This window comes from Staurois parvus, unplaced genomic scaffold (genome assembly GCF_062004578.1).
Source record: "Staurois parvus isolate SC_StPar_1 unplaced genomic scaffold, SC_StPar_1.0 ptg000397l, whole genome shotgun sequence".
Taxonomy (NCBI): domain Eukaryota; kingdom Metazoa; phylum Chordata; class Amphibia; order Anura; family Ranidae; genus Staurois; species Staurois parvus.
This window is the reverse complement of record NW_028318193.1, coordinates 439,455-456,837: the sequence shown is the minus strand read 5'-3', so window position 1 is coordinate 456,837 and position 17,383 is coordinate 439,455. Positions and strand designations below refer to the sequence as shown.

Genomic DNA, 17,383 nt, shown 5'->3' with positions numbered 1-17,383 from the left:
ATGGGAGGCCGTACAGGGACCCATGAGAGACTCTGGACTTGGCAGCAGCATGAGGAGGCGGTATATAGGGGCCCATGGCAGATTAGGGGCCTGGCAGCAGCTATGTGAGGCCCGTAATCTGCCTGCACCCTATGTCAAAAAATTTAACACACCAGCAGTGTGAAGAGACCTGAAAGTGGCACATGGCAGCAGAGTGTGGCGATGGAGACAGCAGCAATGGGAGGCCGTACAGGGACCCATGAGAGACTCTGGACTTGGCAGCAGCATGAGGAGGCGGTATATAGGGGCCCATGGCAGATTAGGGGCCTGGCAGCAGCTATGTGAGGCCCGTAATCTGCCTGCACCCTATGTCAAAAAATTAAACACACCAGCAGTGTGAAGAGACCTGAAAGTGGCACATGGCAGAGTGTGGCGATGGAGACAGCAGCAATGGGAGGCCGTACAGGGACCCATGACAGACTCTAGACTTGGCAGCAGCATGAGGAGGCGGTATATAGGGGCCCATGGCAGATTAGGGGCCTGGCAGCAGCTATGTGAGGCCCGTAATCTGCCTGCGCCCTATGTCAAAAAATTTAACACACCAGCAGTGTGAAGAGACCTGAAAGTGGCACATGGCAGCAGAGTGTGGCGATGGAGACAGCAGCAATGGGAGGCCGTACAGGGACCCATGAGAGACTCTGGACTTGGCAGCAGCATGAGGAGGTGGTATATAGGGGCCCATGGCAGATTAGGGGCCTGGCAGCAGCTATGTGAGGCCCGTTATCTTGCAGCACCCTATGTCAAAAAATTAAACACACCAGCAGTGTGAAGAGACCTGAAAGTGGCACATGGCAGCAGAGTGTGGCGATGGAGACAGCAGCAATGGGAGGCCGTACAGGGACCCATGAGAGACTCTAGACTTGGCAGCAGCATGAGGAGGCGGTTTATAGGGGCCCATGGCAGATTAGGGGCCTGGCAGCAGCTATGTGAGGCCCGTAATCTGCCTGCACCCTATGTCAAAAAATTTAACACACCAGCAGTGTGAAGAGACCTGAAAGTGGCACATGGCAGCAGAGTGTGGCGATGGAGACAGCAGCAATGGGAGGCCGTACAGGGACCCATGAGAGACTCTAGACTTGGCAGCAGCATGAGGAGGCGGTATATAGGGGCCCATGGCAGATTAGGGGCCTGGCAGCAGCTATGTGAGGCCCGTAATCTGCCTGCACCCTATGTCAAAAAATTTAACACACCAGCAGTGTGAAGGAGACCTGAAAGTGGCACATGGCAGCAGAGTGTGGCGATGGAGACAGCAGCAATGGGAGGCCGTACAGGGACCCATGAGAGACTCTGGACTTGGCAGCAGCATGAGGAGGCGGTATATAGGGGCCCATGGCAGATTAGGGGCCTGGCAGCAGCTATGTGAGGCCCGTTATCTTGCAGCACCCTATGTCAAAAAATTAAACACACCAGCAGTGTGAAGAGACCTGAAAGTGGCACATGGCAGCAGAGTGTGGCGATGGAGACAGCAGCAATGGGAGGCCGTACAGGGACCCATGAGAGACTCTAGACTTGGCAGCAGCATGAGGAGGCGGTTTATAGGGGCCCATGGCAGATTAGGGGCCTGGCAGCAGCTATGTGAGGCCCGTAATCTGCCTGCACCCTATGTCAAAAAATTTAACACACCAGCAGTGTGAAGAGACCTGAAAGTGGCACATGGCAGCAGAGTGTGGCGATGGAGACAGCAGCAATGGGAGGCCGTACAGGGACCCATGAGAGACTCTAGACTTGGCAGCAGCATGAGGAGGCGGTATATAGGGGCCCATGGCAGATTAGGGGCCTGGCAGCAGCTATGTGAGGCCCGTAATCTGCCTGCACCCTATGTCAAAAAATTTAACACACCAGCAGTGTGAAGAGACCTGAAAGTGGCACATGGCAGCAGAGTGTGGCGATGGAGACAGCAGCAATGGGAGGCCGTACAGGGACCCATGAGAGACTCTAGACTTGGCAGCAGCATGAGGAGGCGGTATATAGGGGCCCATGGCAGATTAGGGGCCTGGCAGCAGCTATGTGAGGCCCGTAATCTGCCTGCACCCTATGTCAAAAAATTTAACACACCAGCAGTGTGAAGAGACCTGAAAGTGGCACATGGCAGCAGAGAGTGGCGATGGAGACAGCAGCAATGGGAGGCCGTACAGGGACCCATGAGAGACTCTGGACTTGGCAGCAGCATGAGGAGGCGGTATATAGGGGCCCATGGCAGATTAGGGGCCTGGCAGCAGCTATGTGAGGCCCGTTATCTTGCAGCACCCTATGTCAAAAAATTAAACACACCAGCAGTGTGAAGAGACCTGAAAGTGGCACATGGCAGCAGAGTGTGGCGATGGAGACAGCAGCAATGGGAGGCCGTACAGGGACCCATGAGAGACTCTGGACTTGGCAGCAGCATGAGGAGGCGGTATATAGGGGCCCATGGCAGATTAGGGGCCTGGCAGCAGCTATGTGAGGACCGTTAACTTGCAGCACCCTATGTCAAAAAATTAAACACACCAGCAGTGTGAAGAGACCTGAAAGTGGCACATGGCAGCAGAGTGTGGCGATGGAGACAGCAGCAATGGGAGGCCGTACAGGGACCCATGAGAGACTCTAGACTTGGCAGCAGCATGAGGAGGCGGTTTATAGGGGCCCATGGCAGATTAGGGGCCTGGCAGCAGCTATGTGAGGCCCGTAATCTGCCTGCACCCTATGTCAAAAAATTTAACACACCAGCAGTGTGAAGAGACCTGAAAGTGGCACATGGCAGCAGAGTGTGGCGATGGAGACAGCAGCAATGGGAGGCCGTACAGGGACCCATGAGAGACTCTGGACTTGGCAGCAGCATGAGGAGGCGGTATATAGGGGCCCATGGCAGATTAGGGGCCTGGCAGCAGCTATGTGAGGCCCGTAATCTGCCTGCACCCTATGTCAAAAAATTTAACACACCAGCAGTGTGAAGAGACCTGAAAGTGGCACATGGCAGCAGAGTGTGGCGATGGAGACAGCAGCAATGGGAGGCCGTACAGGGACCCATGAGAGACTCTAGACTTGGCAGCAGCATGAGGAGGCGGTATATAGGGGCCCATGGCAGATTAGGGGCCTGGCAGCAGCTATGTGAGGCCCGTAATCTGCCTGCACCCTATGTCAAAAAATTTAACACACCAGCAGTGTGAAGAGACCTGAAAGTGGCACATGGCAGCAGAGTGTGGCGATGGAGACAGCAGCAATGGGAGGCCGTACAGGGACCCATGAGAGACTCTAGACTTGGCAGCAGCATGAGGAGGCGGTATATAGGGGCCCATGGCAGATTAGGGGCCTGGCAGCAGCTATGTGAGGCCCGTAATCTGCCTGCACCCTATGTCAAAAAATTTAACACACCAGCAGTGTGAAGAGACCTGAAAGTGGCACATGGCAGCAGAGTGTGGCGATGGAGACAGCAGCAATGGGAGGCCGTACAGGGACCCATGAGAGACTCTGTACTTGGCAGCAGCATGAGGAGGCGGTATATAGGGGCCCATGGCAGATTAGGGGCCTGGCAGCAGCTATGTGAGGCCCGTTATCTTGCAGCACCCTATGTCAAAAAATTAAACACACCAGCAGTGTGAAGAGACCTGAAAGTGGCACATGGCAGCAGAGTGTGGCGATGGAGACAGCAGCAATGGGAGGCCGTACAGGGACCCATGAGAGACTCTAGACTTGGCAGCAGCATGAGGAGGCGGTATATAGGGGCCCATGGCAGATTAGGGGCCTGGCAGCAGCTATGTGAGGCCCGTAATCTGCCTGCACCCTATGTCAAAAAATTAAACACACCAGCAGTGTGAAGAGACCTGAAAGTGGCACATGGCAGCAGAGTGTGGCGATGGAGACAGCAGCAATGGGAGGCCGTACAGGGACCCATGAGAGACTCTAGACTTGGCAGCAGCATGAGGAGGCGGTTTATAGGGGCCCATGGCAGATTAGGGGCCTGGCAGCAGCTATGTGAGGCCCGTAATCTGCCTGCACCCTATGTCAAAAAATTTAACACACCAGCAGTGTGAAGAGACCTGAAAGTGGCACATGGCAGCAGAGTGTGGCGATGGAGACAGCAGCAATGGGAGGCCGTACAGGGACCCATGAGAGACTCTAGACTTGGCAGCAGCATGAGGAGGCGGTATATAGGGGCCCATGGCAGATTAGGGGCCTGGCAGCAGCTATGTGAGGCCCGTAATCTGCCTGCACCCTATGTCAAAAAATTTAACACACCAGCAGTGTGAAGAGACCTGAAAGTGGCACATGGCAGCAGAGTGTGGCGATGGAGACAGCAGCAATGGGAGGCCGTACAGGGACCCATGAGAGACTCTAGACTTGGCAGCAGCATGAGGAGGCGGTATATAGGGGCCCATGGCAGATTAGGGGCCTGGCAGCAGCTATGTGAGGCCCGTAATCTGCCTGCACCCTATGTCAAAAAATTAAACACACCAGCAGTGTGAAGAGACCTGAAAGTGGCACATGGCAGCAGAGTGTGGCGATGGAGACAGCAGCAATGGGAGGCCGTACAGGGACCCATGAGAGACTCTGGACTTGGCAGCAGCATGAGGAGGCGGTATATAGGGGCCCATGGCAGATTAGGGGCCTGGCAGCAGCTATGTGAGGCCCGTTATCTTGCAGCACCCTATGTCAAAAAATTAAACACACCAGCAGTGTGAAGAGACCTGAAAGTGGCACATGGCAGCAGAGTGTGGCGATGGAGACAGCAGCAATGGGAGGCCGTACAGGGACCCATGAGAGACTCTAGACTTGGCAGCAGCATGAGGAGGCGGTATATAGGGGCCCATGGCAGATTAGGGGCCTGGCAGCAGCTATGTGAGGCCCGTAATCTGCCTGCACCCTATGTCAAAAAATTTAACACACCAGCAGTGTGAAGAGACCTGAAAGTGGCACATGGCAGCAGAGTGTGGCGATGGAGACAGCAGCAATGGGAGGCCGTACAGGGACCCATGAGAGACTCTGGACTTGGCAGCAGCATGAGGAGGCGGTATATAGGGGCCCATGGCAGATTAGGGGCCTGGCAGCAGCTATGTGAGGCCCGTTATCTTGCAGCACCCTATGTCAAAAAATTAAACACACCAGCAGTGTGAAGAGACCTGAAAGTGGCACATGGCAGCAGAGTGTGGCGATGGAGACAGCAGCAATGGGAGGCCGTACAGGGACCCATGAGAGACTCTAGACTTGGCAGCAGCATGAGGAGGCGGTTTATAGGGGCCCATGGCAGATTAGGGGCCTGGCAGCAGCTATGTGAGGCCCGTAATCTGCCTGCACCCTATGTCAAAAAATTTAACACACCAGCAGTGTGAAGAGACCTGAAAGTGGCACATGGCAGCAGAGTGTGGCGATGGAGTCAGCAGCAATGGGAGGCCGTACAGGGACCCATGAGAGACTCTGGACTTGGCAGCAGCATGAGGAGGCGGTATATAGGGGCCCATGGCAGATTAGGGGCCTGGCAGCAGCTATGTGAGGCCCGTTATCTTGCAGCACCCTATGTCAAAAAATTAAACACACCAGCAGTGTGAAGAGACCTGAAAGTGGCACATGGCAGCAGAGTGTGGCGATGGAGACAGCAGCAATGGGAGGCCGTACAGGGACCCATGAGAGACTCTAGACTTGGCAGCAGCATGAGGAGGCGGTTTATAGGGGCCCATGGCAGATTAGGGGCCTGGCAGCAGCTATGTGAGGCCCGTAATCTGCCTGCACCCTATGTCAAAAAATTTAACACACCAGCAGTGTGAAGAGACCTGAAAGTGGCACATGGCAGCAGAGTGTGGCGATGGAGACAGCAGCAATGGGAGGCCGTACAGGGACCCATGAGAGACTCTGGACTTGGCAGCAGCATGAGGAGGCGGTATATAGGGGCCCATGGCAGATTAGGGGCCTGGCAGCAGCTATGTGAGGCCCGTAATCTGCCTGCACCCTATGTCAAAAAATTTAACACACCAGCAGTGTGAAGAGACCTGAAAGTGGCACATGGCAGCAGAGTGTGGCGATGGAGACAGCAGCAATGGGAGGCCGTACAGGGACCCATGAGAGACTCTAGACTTGGCAGCAGCATGAGGAGGCGGTATATAGGGGCCCATGGCAGATTAGGGGCCTGGCAGCAGCTATGTGAGGCCCGTAATCTGCCTGCACCCTATGTCAAAAAATTAAACACACCAGCAGTGTGAAGAGACCTGAAAGTGGCACATGGCAGCAGAGTGTGGCGATGGAGACAGCAGCAATGGGAGGCCGTACAGGGACCCATGAGAGACTCTGGACTTGGCAGCAGCATGAGGAGGCGGTATATAGGGGCCCATGGCAGATTAGGGGCCTGGCAGCAGCTATGTGAGGCCCGTAATCTGCCTGCACCCTATGTCAAAAAATTAAACACACCAGCAGTGTGAAGAGACCTGAAAGTGGCACATGGCAGCAGAGTGTGGCGATGGAGACAGCAGCAATGGGAGGCCGTACAGGGACCCATGACAGACTCTAGACTTGGCAGCAGCATGAGGAGGCGGTTTATAGGGGCCCATGGCAGATTAGGGGCCTGGCAGCAGCTATGTGAGGCCCGTAATCTGCCTGCACCCTATGTCAAAAAATTAAACACACCAGCAGTGTGAAGAGACCTGAAAGTGGCACATGGCAGCAGAGTGTGGCGATGGAGACAGCAGCAATGGGAGGCCGTACAGGGACCCATGAGAGACTCTGGACCTAGCAGCAGCATGAGGAGGCGGTATATAGGGGCCTATGGCAGATTAGGGGCCTGGCAGCAGCTATAGGAGGCCCGTAATCTGCCAGCACCCTATGTCAAAAAATTAAACACACCAGCAGTGTGAGGAGACCTGAAAGTGGCACATGTTTGAGGCATGATTCATGGCGGATTTAGTCAGTTGTGTCAGGAACTGGTGGTTTGAAATCCAGACTAATCCACGCCTGATTCATTTTCACAAACGTGAGTCTCTCCACACTTTGGGTGGACAGTCGTGTCCTCCGCGGAGTTACAATACCTCCTGCCGCACTAAACACGCGCTCCGATGCCACGCTACTGGCCGGGCATGACAGCCTTTCAAGGGCAAATTCAGCTAGTTGGGGCCAAAGGTCAAGTTTCGTTGCCCAGTAGTCAAGGGGATTGTCTACCTCGGTTGGCAGGGTGCTGTCCAAGTAGGCCCAAGCCTGTTGTTTGAGCTCCTGCTCCAGGTCCACCTGATGCTGCTGCTGCTGCTGCGGCTGGTTAGTAGTTTCCTCACTGCGCTGGTGAAGAAAGCTACTCATCATCGACTGCAGACTGAGGCAGCCACTGCTGGTGGAGCTGCCACTGCTCCTACCACCCCACCCCTCCCCTGCTGCCATGCCAGCGGAACGCGAGCGCACAGGGCCCACAGTGTCTGAGGATGGACGTTGGCGCACAAAGGCAGAGACCAACTGACTACATAGGTGGTTTTTATAGTACGTAATTTTGGCCTCCCTCTCAGCAGGTGTGAAAAAGGCCACCATTTTGGACCGGTAGCGAGGGTCCAACAAGGTGGACAGCCAAAAGTCATCCCTCTGTCTGATGGTTATTATTCGGCTGTCGCTACGCAAGCAACCGAGCATGCTATGGGCCATTTGTGCCAAGGAATGCGAGGGACTCCCTGCCTCCATCTCCACAGCATACTGCCACGGTGCGTCTGGGTCCTCTGTCTCCTCCTCCTCCTCCTCTACCAGATGCTCCTGCTCCTCCACTCCTGTCCGCTGAGTGGAAAAACCACCCATTTCACTCAATAATTCCTGAGCACAAATGTCCTCCTCTACCTCCTCCTCTTCTTCCTGTCCTGCCCCCACAGGGGTCATGTGGCGTTGAGATCTGTGCGCCACGTCTACCGCACCCTGACCAGCCATTGTTAACAGCATTTGTTCCAGGACGTGCAACAGAGGAATGACGTCGTTCATCCCATAGTCCTGCCGACTCACGAATAGCGTGGCCTCCTCAAAGGGCCTGAGCAAGCGGCAGGTGTCACGCATGAGCTGCCAATGGCTGACATCTAAGTTACACAGGGGAGTACCTTTATCCGCTTGTAACATCAGGAAATCGGTGATGGCCTTTCGCTGCTCGTAAAGGCGGTCTAACATGTGTAGGGTTGAATTCCACCTTGTTGCAACGTCGCAGATCAGGCGATGCTGTGGAATTCCGTTCTGCCGCTGCAGCTCAATGAGGGTGTTCTTTGCGGTGTAGGAATGGCTGAAATGCATGCACAGTTTACGTGACATTTTAAGGATGTCTTGCAGTGGGATGGTGGATTTTAGGAACCGCTTGACAACCAGATTGAACACGTGAGCCATGCATGGCGCATGGCACAACCTTCCTTGACGCAGAGCAGACACCATGTTCTTTCCGTTGTCAGTCAACATGGTTCCGATTTTTAGTTTGCGCGGAGACAGCCATCTGTCGATTTCTCTGTTCATTACACTCAGCAGTTCCTCCCCTGTGTGACTACGTTCGCCAAGGCATACCAGGTGCAGCACAGCGTGACACCGTTGCGCCCTGCACATGTGATATGCCGGTCGGGTAATGGGACTTGGCACGGGGGTGGCGCCTGAGGACACGGCGGAAAAAGAGGTGGTAGAGGCGGACATGCTTGCTGGACCAAGGACGTGCAAACGTGGAGGCAAAAGCGTCGTGACCTGTCCAAGTTGCTGGTGCGGCTGTGCCGGCACCACGTTCACCCAGTGGGCCGTAAATGACATGTACTGTCCCTGACCGTAGTTACAGCTCCACACGTCGGCGCTGCCGTGCACTTTGGCAGAGACCGACATGCTCAAAGACTGGCCCACCATCTCTTCTACATGTGAATGCAGGGCTGGCACTGCCTTTTGGGCAAAGAAATGACGGCTTGGCACTCTCCACCGCGGCGCGGCACAAGCCATCATTTCTCGGAAAGGTGCTGAGTCCACCAGTTGGAAAGGGAGGGACTGCAGCACCAGCAACTTGGACAGGAGGACGTTCAGCTTTTGCACCGTCGGGTGCGTGCTCGCAAACTGTTGTCTCTTGGATACGGATTCCAAGAAAGACTGTTGACGGAATCCGAGAAGAGGAGTAGCAGGAGAAGGAGCATCTGAACGAGCGGAAGATGCCAACGAGCGACAACTCCCCTCAGCAGAGGTGTTGGAGCCTTGACTGGCTGATAGAGGGCGATTGACGACGTCGGGTGACGGAGCAAGTAACGGAGCGGGTGATGGAGCGGGGGCTGGGGCAGGCAGAACCGCCGTATGTTTATCACGGTTTTCCCAGGCCACCGAATGGTGACGCTGCATATGCTGACGCAACGCTGTAGTCCCAACATGGGCCCCCTGGCCACGCTTGCATTTCTGGCCACATAGTCGACATACGGCTACGTTTACTTCCTCGGGCGGCTTGAGGAAAAATTGCCACACCACCGAGTAGGAAACTTTGCCCCCGCTACTCTTCACTGGCTGACTGCTACTTCCTCCGTGCGCACCGGCACCACTACTGGCCGTGGTGGTAGGCTGCAGTGGAGCTGGTGCTCTACTCCGTGGACGTTTGGCTCCACTGACACTGATGCGACCCTGCTGCTGTCTCCTGGGCAACCCACCGACTGTTTTGCTCGCTGCCAAGCTGCCACCCTCTTCTCCTGATGATGCGGAAGAAATTGCCTGATGACGACGAGGCTGCCAAGTGCGATCAACCTCCTCATCATCAAGTAGGGTCTCCGCCTCACTACTAGCCCCCTCGGCTGCGTCTGGGTCAGGAGACAGACCTGTCTCTAGACCGGCTACCGAGCCACTCTCCTCGCCAGTACTTGTTCGCTTGGCTGCTGAAAAGGCCGATGTCTCCCCCCGTTCCTGACCGCCCTCTGTTAGCTCTTCCTCACTGTACAGTGGGGCTGAGCCCACAGCATGCAATACTTCGCTTGGTGAGGGAACAGCAAAGGACAGGGGCAGGTAGAGGACACGTGATTTCAGTGGGCTTGCTCCCGGGCCATGCCAACTAACGGTTGTGTCTGACGTACCCACCGACCGTTGGCTGTAGGTGTCAGAGGTGACCTGGGAAGAGGAAGACGACCGAGCCAACCAATCAATGACGGCAGGGTTGTCGGTGGAGACACGACCGCTGGATGACACCGGGAGCACTGGCCTCTGGCTGCGAATACTGCTGCCTCGACCCCTTCCTCTGCTGCCACGTCTGCTCGCTCCTAAAACATTGCCTCCTCTGCCACTCCTCTGCATGTTGTCTGACATACTATTTAATTCAACGATTAGGTGTCCCTGAGTAACAATTCTCTGGCACTCAGTAACAATTCTGTCTGTCCCTGAGTATGAATTCTGTGGCCCTGAGTAACAATTCTGTGTCTGTGCGAGTAACAATTCTGTGTCTGTGCGAGTAACAATTCTGTGTCTGTGCAAGTAACAATTTTGTGTCTGTGCGAGTAACAATTCTCTGGCACTCAGTAACAATTCTGTCTGTCCCTGAGTAACAATTCTCTGGCACTCAGTAACAATTCTGTCTGTCCCTGAGTAACAATTCTCTGGCACTCAGTAACAATTCTGTCTGTCCCTGAGTATGAATTCTGTGGCCCTGAGTAACAATTCTGTGTCTGTGCGAGTAACAATTCTGTGTCTGTGCAAGTAACAATTTTGTGTCTGTGCGAGTAACAATTCTCTGGCACTCAGTAACAATTCTGTCTGTCCCTGAGTAACAATTCTCTGGCACTCAGTAACAATTCTGTCTGTCCCTGAGTAACAATTCTCTGGCACTCAGTAACAATTCTGTCTGTCCCTGAGTAACAATTCTCTGGCACTCAGTAACAATTCTGTGTCTGTGCGAGTAACAATTCTGTGTCTGTGCAAGTAACAATTTTGTGTCTGTGCGAGTAACAATTCTCTGGCACTCAGTAACAATTCTGTCTGTCCCTGAGTAACAATTCTCTGGCACTCAGTAACAATTCTGTCTGTCCCTGAGTAACAATTCTCTGGCACTCAGTAACAATTCTGTCTGTCCCTGAGTATGAATTCTGTGGCCCTGAGTAACAATTCTGTGTCTGTGCGAGTAACAATTCTGTGTCTGTGCAAGTAACAATTTTGTGTCTGTGCGAGTAACAATTCTCTGGCACTCAGTAACAATTCTGTCTGTCCCTGAGTAACAATTCTCTGGCACTCAGTAACAATTCTGTCTGTCCCTGAGTAACAATTCTCTGGCACTCAGTAACAATTCTGTCTGTCCCTGAGTATGAATTCTGTGGCCCTGAGTAACAATTCTGTGTCTGTGCGAGTAACAATTCTGTGTCTGTGCAAGTAACAATTTTGTGTCTGTGCGAGTAACAATTCTCTGGCACTCAGTAACAATTCTGTCTGTCCCTGAGTAACAATTCTCTGGCACTCAGTAACAATTCTGTCTGTCCCTGAGTAACAATTCTCTGGCACTCAGTAACAATTCTGTCTGTCCCTGAGTATGAATTCTGTGGCCCTGAGTAACAATTCTGTGTCTGTGCGAGTAACAATTCTGTGTCTGTGCAAGTAACAATTTTGTGTCTGTGCGAGTAACAATTCTCTGGCACTCAGTAACAATTCTGTCTGTCCCTGAGTAACAATTCTCTGGCACTCAGTAACAATTCTGTCTGTCCCTGAGTAACAATTCTCTGGCACTCAGTAACAATTCTGTCTGTCCCTGAGTAACAATTCTCTGGCACTCAGTAACAATTCTGTGTCTGTGCGAGTAACAATTCTGTGTCTGTGCAAGTAACAATTTTGTGTCTGTGCGAGTAACAATTCTCTGGCACTCAGTAACAATTCTGTCTGTCCCTGAGTAACAATTCTCTGGCACTCAGTAACAATTCTGTCTGTCCCTGAGTAACAATTCTCTGGCACTCAGTAACAATTCTGTCTGTCCCTGAGTATGAATTCTGTGGCCCTGAGTAACAATTCTGTGTCTGTGCGAGTAACAATTCTGTGTCTGTGCAAGTAACAATTTTGTGTCTGTGCGAGTAACAATTCTCTGGCACTCAGTAACAATTCTGTCTGTCCCTGAGTAACAATTCTCTGGCACTCAGTAACAATTCTGTCTGTCCCTGAGTAACAATTCTCTGGCACTCAGTAACAATTCTGTCTGTCCCTGAGTAACAATTCTCTGGCACTCAGTAACAATTCTGTCTGTCCCTGAGTAACAATTCTCTGGCACTCAGTAACAATTCTGTGTCTGTGCGAGTAACAATTCTGTGTCTGTGCAAGTAACAATTTTGTGTCTGTGCGAGTAACAATTCTCTGGCACTCAGTAACAATTCTGTCTGTCCCTGAGTATGAATTCTGTGGCCCTGAGTAACAATTCTGTGTGAGTAACAATTCTGTGTCTGTGCAAGTAACAATTTTGTGTCTGTGCGAGTAACAATTCTCTGGCACTCAGTAACAATTCTGTCTGTCCCTGAGTAACAATTCTCTGGCACTCAGTAACAATTCTGTCTGTCCCTGAGTATGAATTCTGTGGCCCTGAGTAACAATTCTGTGTCTGTGCGAGTAACAATTCTGTGTCTGTGCAAGTAACAATTTTGTGTCTGTGCGAGTAACAATTCTCTGGCACTCAGTAACAATTCTGTCTGTCCCTGAGTAACAATTCTCTGGCACTCAGTAACAATTCTGTCTGTCCCTGAGTAACAATTCTCTGGCACTCAGTAACAATTCTGTCTGTCCCTGAGTATGAATTCTGTGGCCCTGAGTAACAATTCTGTGTCTGTGCGAGTAACAATTCTGTGTCTGTGCAAGTAACAATTTTGTGTCTGTGCGAGTAACAATTCTCTGGCACTCAGTAACAATTCTGTCTGTCCCTGAGTAACAATTCTCTGGCACTCAGTAACAATTCTGTCTGTCCCTGAGTAACAATTCTCTGGCACTCAGTAACAATTCTGTCTGTCCCTGAGTAACAATTCTCTGGCACTCAGTAACAATTCTGTCTGTCCCTGAGTAACAATTCTCTGGCACTCAGTAACAATTCTGTCTGTCCCTGAGTAACAATTCTCTGGCACTCAGTAACAATTCTGTGTCTGTGCGAGTAACAATTCTGTGTCTGTGCAAGTAACAATTTTGTGTCTGTGCGAGTAACAATTCTCTGGCACTCAGTAACAATTCTGTCTGTCCCTGAGTAACAATTCTCTGGCACTCAGTAACAATTCTGTCTGTCCCTGAGTAACAATTCTCTGGCACTCAGTAACAATTCTGTCTGTCCCTGAGTAACAATTCTGTCTGTCCCTGAGAATGAATTCTGTGGCCCTGAGTAAGAATTCTCTGGCACTCAGTAACAATTCTGTCTGTCCCTGAGTAACAATTCTCTGGCACTCAGTAACAATTCTGTCTGTCCCTGAGTAAAAATTCTGTGGCCCTAATAACGTTTCTGTGGCCCTAAGTAACAATTCTCTGGCACTGAGTGAAAATTCTGTCTGTCCCTGAGTATGAATTCTGTGGCCCTAACTAGCGTTTCTTTGTCCCTAAATAACGATTCTGTGGCCCTCATTAACAAGTCTGTGTCCCTGAGTAATGGTTCTCTGTCCCTAAGTAACTTCTCTCTGTCCCCAATTCTCGTTTCTGTGGCCCTAACTCTGTCCCTGTCCCTAGTACAGAGCGGTCTGCCTCTGTTCAATGACTGCAGGCAAATGAAGATTTCCAAAATGGCCGCTATATATACCTCGACCATTACACAGTGCTGGCTGGCTGGCTGCTGATTGGCTGATGCGATCACATGTCGTTGAGGAATGCATTATGGGGCAGCGCGCCTTGTCTGCGCGCCTTCCCCGACATCCCCGCTCCGTCGCCGCACATGTCAGCCGCCATTTTCGGAAAAATTTCGATTCGCGCGTCCGAATTAGGCTGTTTTTCGGATTCGGCACGAATCGAAATTTTTCCGATATTCGACTCGAATTCCACTTCGGATACTTCGATTCGCTCATCTCTAGTCGCAACAACCCGTAGTGGGCAGCAGAAACTGATTTTTAAAATTCCTCGATGGAAGATAAAGAAAATCTGAATAGTTACTCTGGAAAATTTTATTTTTAATTAGACTATTCATGATCCTCCATTTAGGCTCTGATCCTGACTTTCATGTGAGCAGCTGTTTTTTTTACTTTACATTTATCACTGGCCATTGAAGTTCACAGTATTTTAAATTGTTACTTAGCAAAGGAATTTTGTGGGTGGCATAGTGTATAAAAATGTTTATAGATACTTATTTCATCTTTTTAGCTATAAAAAGATGCCTGGCTTCTGAAATGTGTGTGGTGATTGGTAGTGGAGTCTAGTGTACTGTAGTACTGATACTGGTTGCCTGTACATTATAGCCTTATGTTACTGTTATGGCGTGCATGAGATATTGATCTATATCTTATTAAATGTGTATTATTTAATTTTGAAACACTTAAGTAATGTAATTAAGGCTAATGCCAACATTCTTTTTTTTTTAGAAACACCTGTAAAAATACATCTAAAGGAACCTGCAGAAACAAAGAAAGGTATTAAAATATATCTACTTTCATAAAAAGCAATTCTCTAGCTCTCATCAAATGACCATACATATGCTGAGAGTTGCATCTTGGGAAAATTTTATCATCAGCTGCTGCAGAAAGGAGAAAGCATTTACTCAACCCCCCACTTATTGAGACTGCTGTAACAGTACACTTGTAATTAAAGTTATATAGTGTAAGCTCTGATAACATCCATCATCCATAGTGTAAGCTCTGATAACATCCATCATCCAACCATATGCAAGCAAAAATGCTATCTTTTACAGTATTTTTCTTCATATGATTGGGTATACCTTGCAAAGTGAAATTTCACTACATTTGCTAAGCTCTGGGGTTAAATTCCTTGCACTGTGCTACTTTCCTTGCAAAGTGAACAACATGTTTGCCTTCAGTAAATCAACCCCAAAATGCGTACACACACTTAATTAAATAGTACAAGTTACTGCACTAGTTCCATGATTTTTCTTAAGGGAAGCAGATGCTAACTTTAGATCATGTCTGAACAGATATTTTGTTGGTTTTCTGTTGAGAAAGAAGCCTAAAAAACATTGCCATGTGGATTATGGGATCTCTTAGAGAAGTAATAAATACTGCAAATGTTACACATTACTTAATGTGTAAATGTACACATTACATACTGTTACTAGGATTAAATAGACATTTCAACCAGCAACTCCATGTAAAAGAAGAAGTTTGCATACCTGTGCAACATGGGGAGAGTCCATGTTTTACTCTTTTGCACAGCTATGGGCACTGTTGCTGTCCGGTGCCTCTGGATGTACCAGAGAGTGGGATAGCTTTGCTAAATGTAAATGAATGTGCAAATTGCAAATGTAGTTGCATTCATCTTCTAAATTTGGTAACGCTCTGCTGATTTCCATCATACAATCACGTGCAAGCAAAAATTTTTTTTTTTTATTTTCATTGCATCTAATTGGGTATTCTTTACAAACCAAGGCTTTACCACATTCACTAAGCTCTGAGGAAAATTAGTTCAACTGAACTTGCAAAGTGCAAGTTTAATTTGTCTTTAGTAAATCTACCCCAGTGTGTCCCCTTCTGTGTGCAGTGGATTGTTCCGCTGGCTGATTCTTCAATACTTAACTTTTCAAGAAAGTGAAGAATGAACTTGCAGCCTGCTGGACAGGTTTCAACATTTTATACCAGCATCTGAGTAACTATAGCATGAACAATATACCTGAGGCTAAATATGCTATCTAAAATGATTTACGTGTCATATTTTTGTTATACCAATATAAGTATTATTTATTCATAGAAGTTGGCGTAAAACTACATGAAGAGGACACTGCACCAACTAAGGAAGGTAATTACGATCTATACCTATATCATGCAGACAAATACATAATGACATCTGATTAAAATAGCAGTGTCTTAAAATGACAATATTCTACAAACTGACTTATTAATTTATCTTGGGTCTTATAAATCAAATTATTAGCATACAGCTATGTGTTAAAGCTGAATCTGGGCTGAAGACAAAGTTACCCTTCCAGTGGTTGCCCCTCCACTCAGCAAGGGTGTCTAAGGGATGAGGAATAAGTTGAATTACTTACCTTAGTATTTGCAGCAGCCAGTGATCTCCTCTACTGTCCTCTACTGTCCATTACTCCTGTGGGTGGGCACTCATTTTCCTAACATAGAATGCAGGACCACTGGCTCTTAAATAGTTGAAGTAAAAAGATAATAAACCAACAATAAATAAACAAACAAACATCTTGCATCCTCGGATCCCTAAAACCACAGCTCAGCACAATAGTGACATCACTTATGAACACAGTAGATTCACATTGCAGATATACAGCACATGAAGTACAAGTAAACTGTTGTTTTTTTTAAATAATTCAAGTCAAAAAGTCGATTTTCTAGGGTATTCCAGAACAATTAACATTTCTAAATTTTCAATTTAACAGCAAATGTTCACTATTTTGAGTTCAGGTCCCTTTTATCAAGCCCAGGTTACTGCAGGTATGAGCAGTATACCTGCAGTTTTTTTTCCTCCTGACAGAGTTTCTTTATGTAAACACAGTTTTGCTTTACTCACTTAGAAAAATGAAATTTATTGTTTGCTAAAATTTTACTCATCAACTACATTGTGCTGTGGGAAAGAGCAGTATTACAACAGTTTCTATGCAGCGTTTTTGGGATCAAATATTGAAATATTATGGTTAGTACTTCCACCTGCCTGGAGGGTCATTGGTTTGAATCCCAACCATGACACCACCTGCCTGGAGTTTGTATGCTCTCCCTGTGCCTGTATGGGTTTCCTCTGGGTACTCTGGTTTCCTCTCACAATCCAAAGACATGCTGGTAGGTTAATTGGCTCTAAATCTAAGTCTAAATTGGCCCTTGTATGTGTATGTATGAATGTAAGTTAGGGCCATTAGATTGTAAACTCCTTGAGGGTTGGGGACTGATATGAATGTGCAATATATTTGTAAAGCACTGTGTAAATTGATGGTGCTATAGAAGTACCTGTAATAAATAAATAAAAAAGAAATCATTCAAAAAAGTGTTTTCCCCTGCTGCATATTTGTCAGTAGCACACAGTTCAAAAGGAAAAATTACATTTCAACAAAAAAGCACACTTGTCTGACATGGGGCAGATTTGATTTAGGACTATTGGCAAAAGAAAATAGTAGTACATTTCTACAACATTTGAACTGACTGTCAAATTTTTTTTATAATAATAATACCAGGGATAACACCTGAAAAAGTGATAACACCTGAAAAAGAGCGAACAAAAAGTAAGTAGTTGTGATGTATCCTGTGTTGGAACATGAGTAAATGTTCTTGAAGGGTCACATATACTGACAAATAAATATCTCACTGTCTATTGCAGAATT

General features: G+C 49.0%; 1 protein-coding gene across 50 annotated transcripts in view; it reads left to right on the top strand.

Moving 5' to 3' along the window:
- Positions 1-17,383, top strand: part of TRDN (triadin) — a 974,263-nt gene that overhangs the window by 794,204 nt on the left and 162,676 nt on the right. For all 50 annotated transcript variants that reach the window (XM_089686429.1, XM_089686384.1, XM_089686382.1 and 47 more), the window contains 3 exons: positions 14,460-14,507; positions 15,796-15,843; positions 17,237-17,284. In XM_089686429.1, coding sequence (XP_089542555.1) covers positions 14,460-14,507; positions 15,796-15,843; positions 17,237-17,284 — 144 coding nt within the window. The remainder of the gene's footprint in view (positions 1-14,459; positions 14,508-15,795; positions 15,844-17,236; positions 17,285-17,383) is intronic.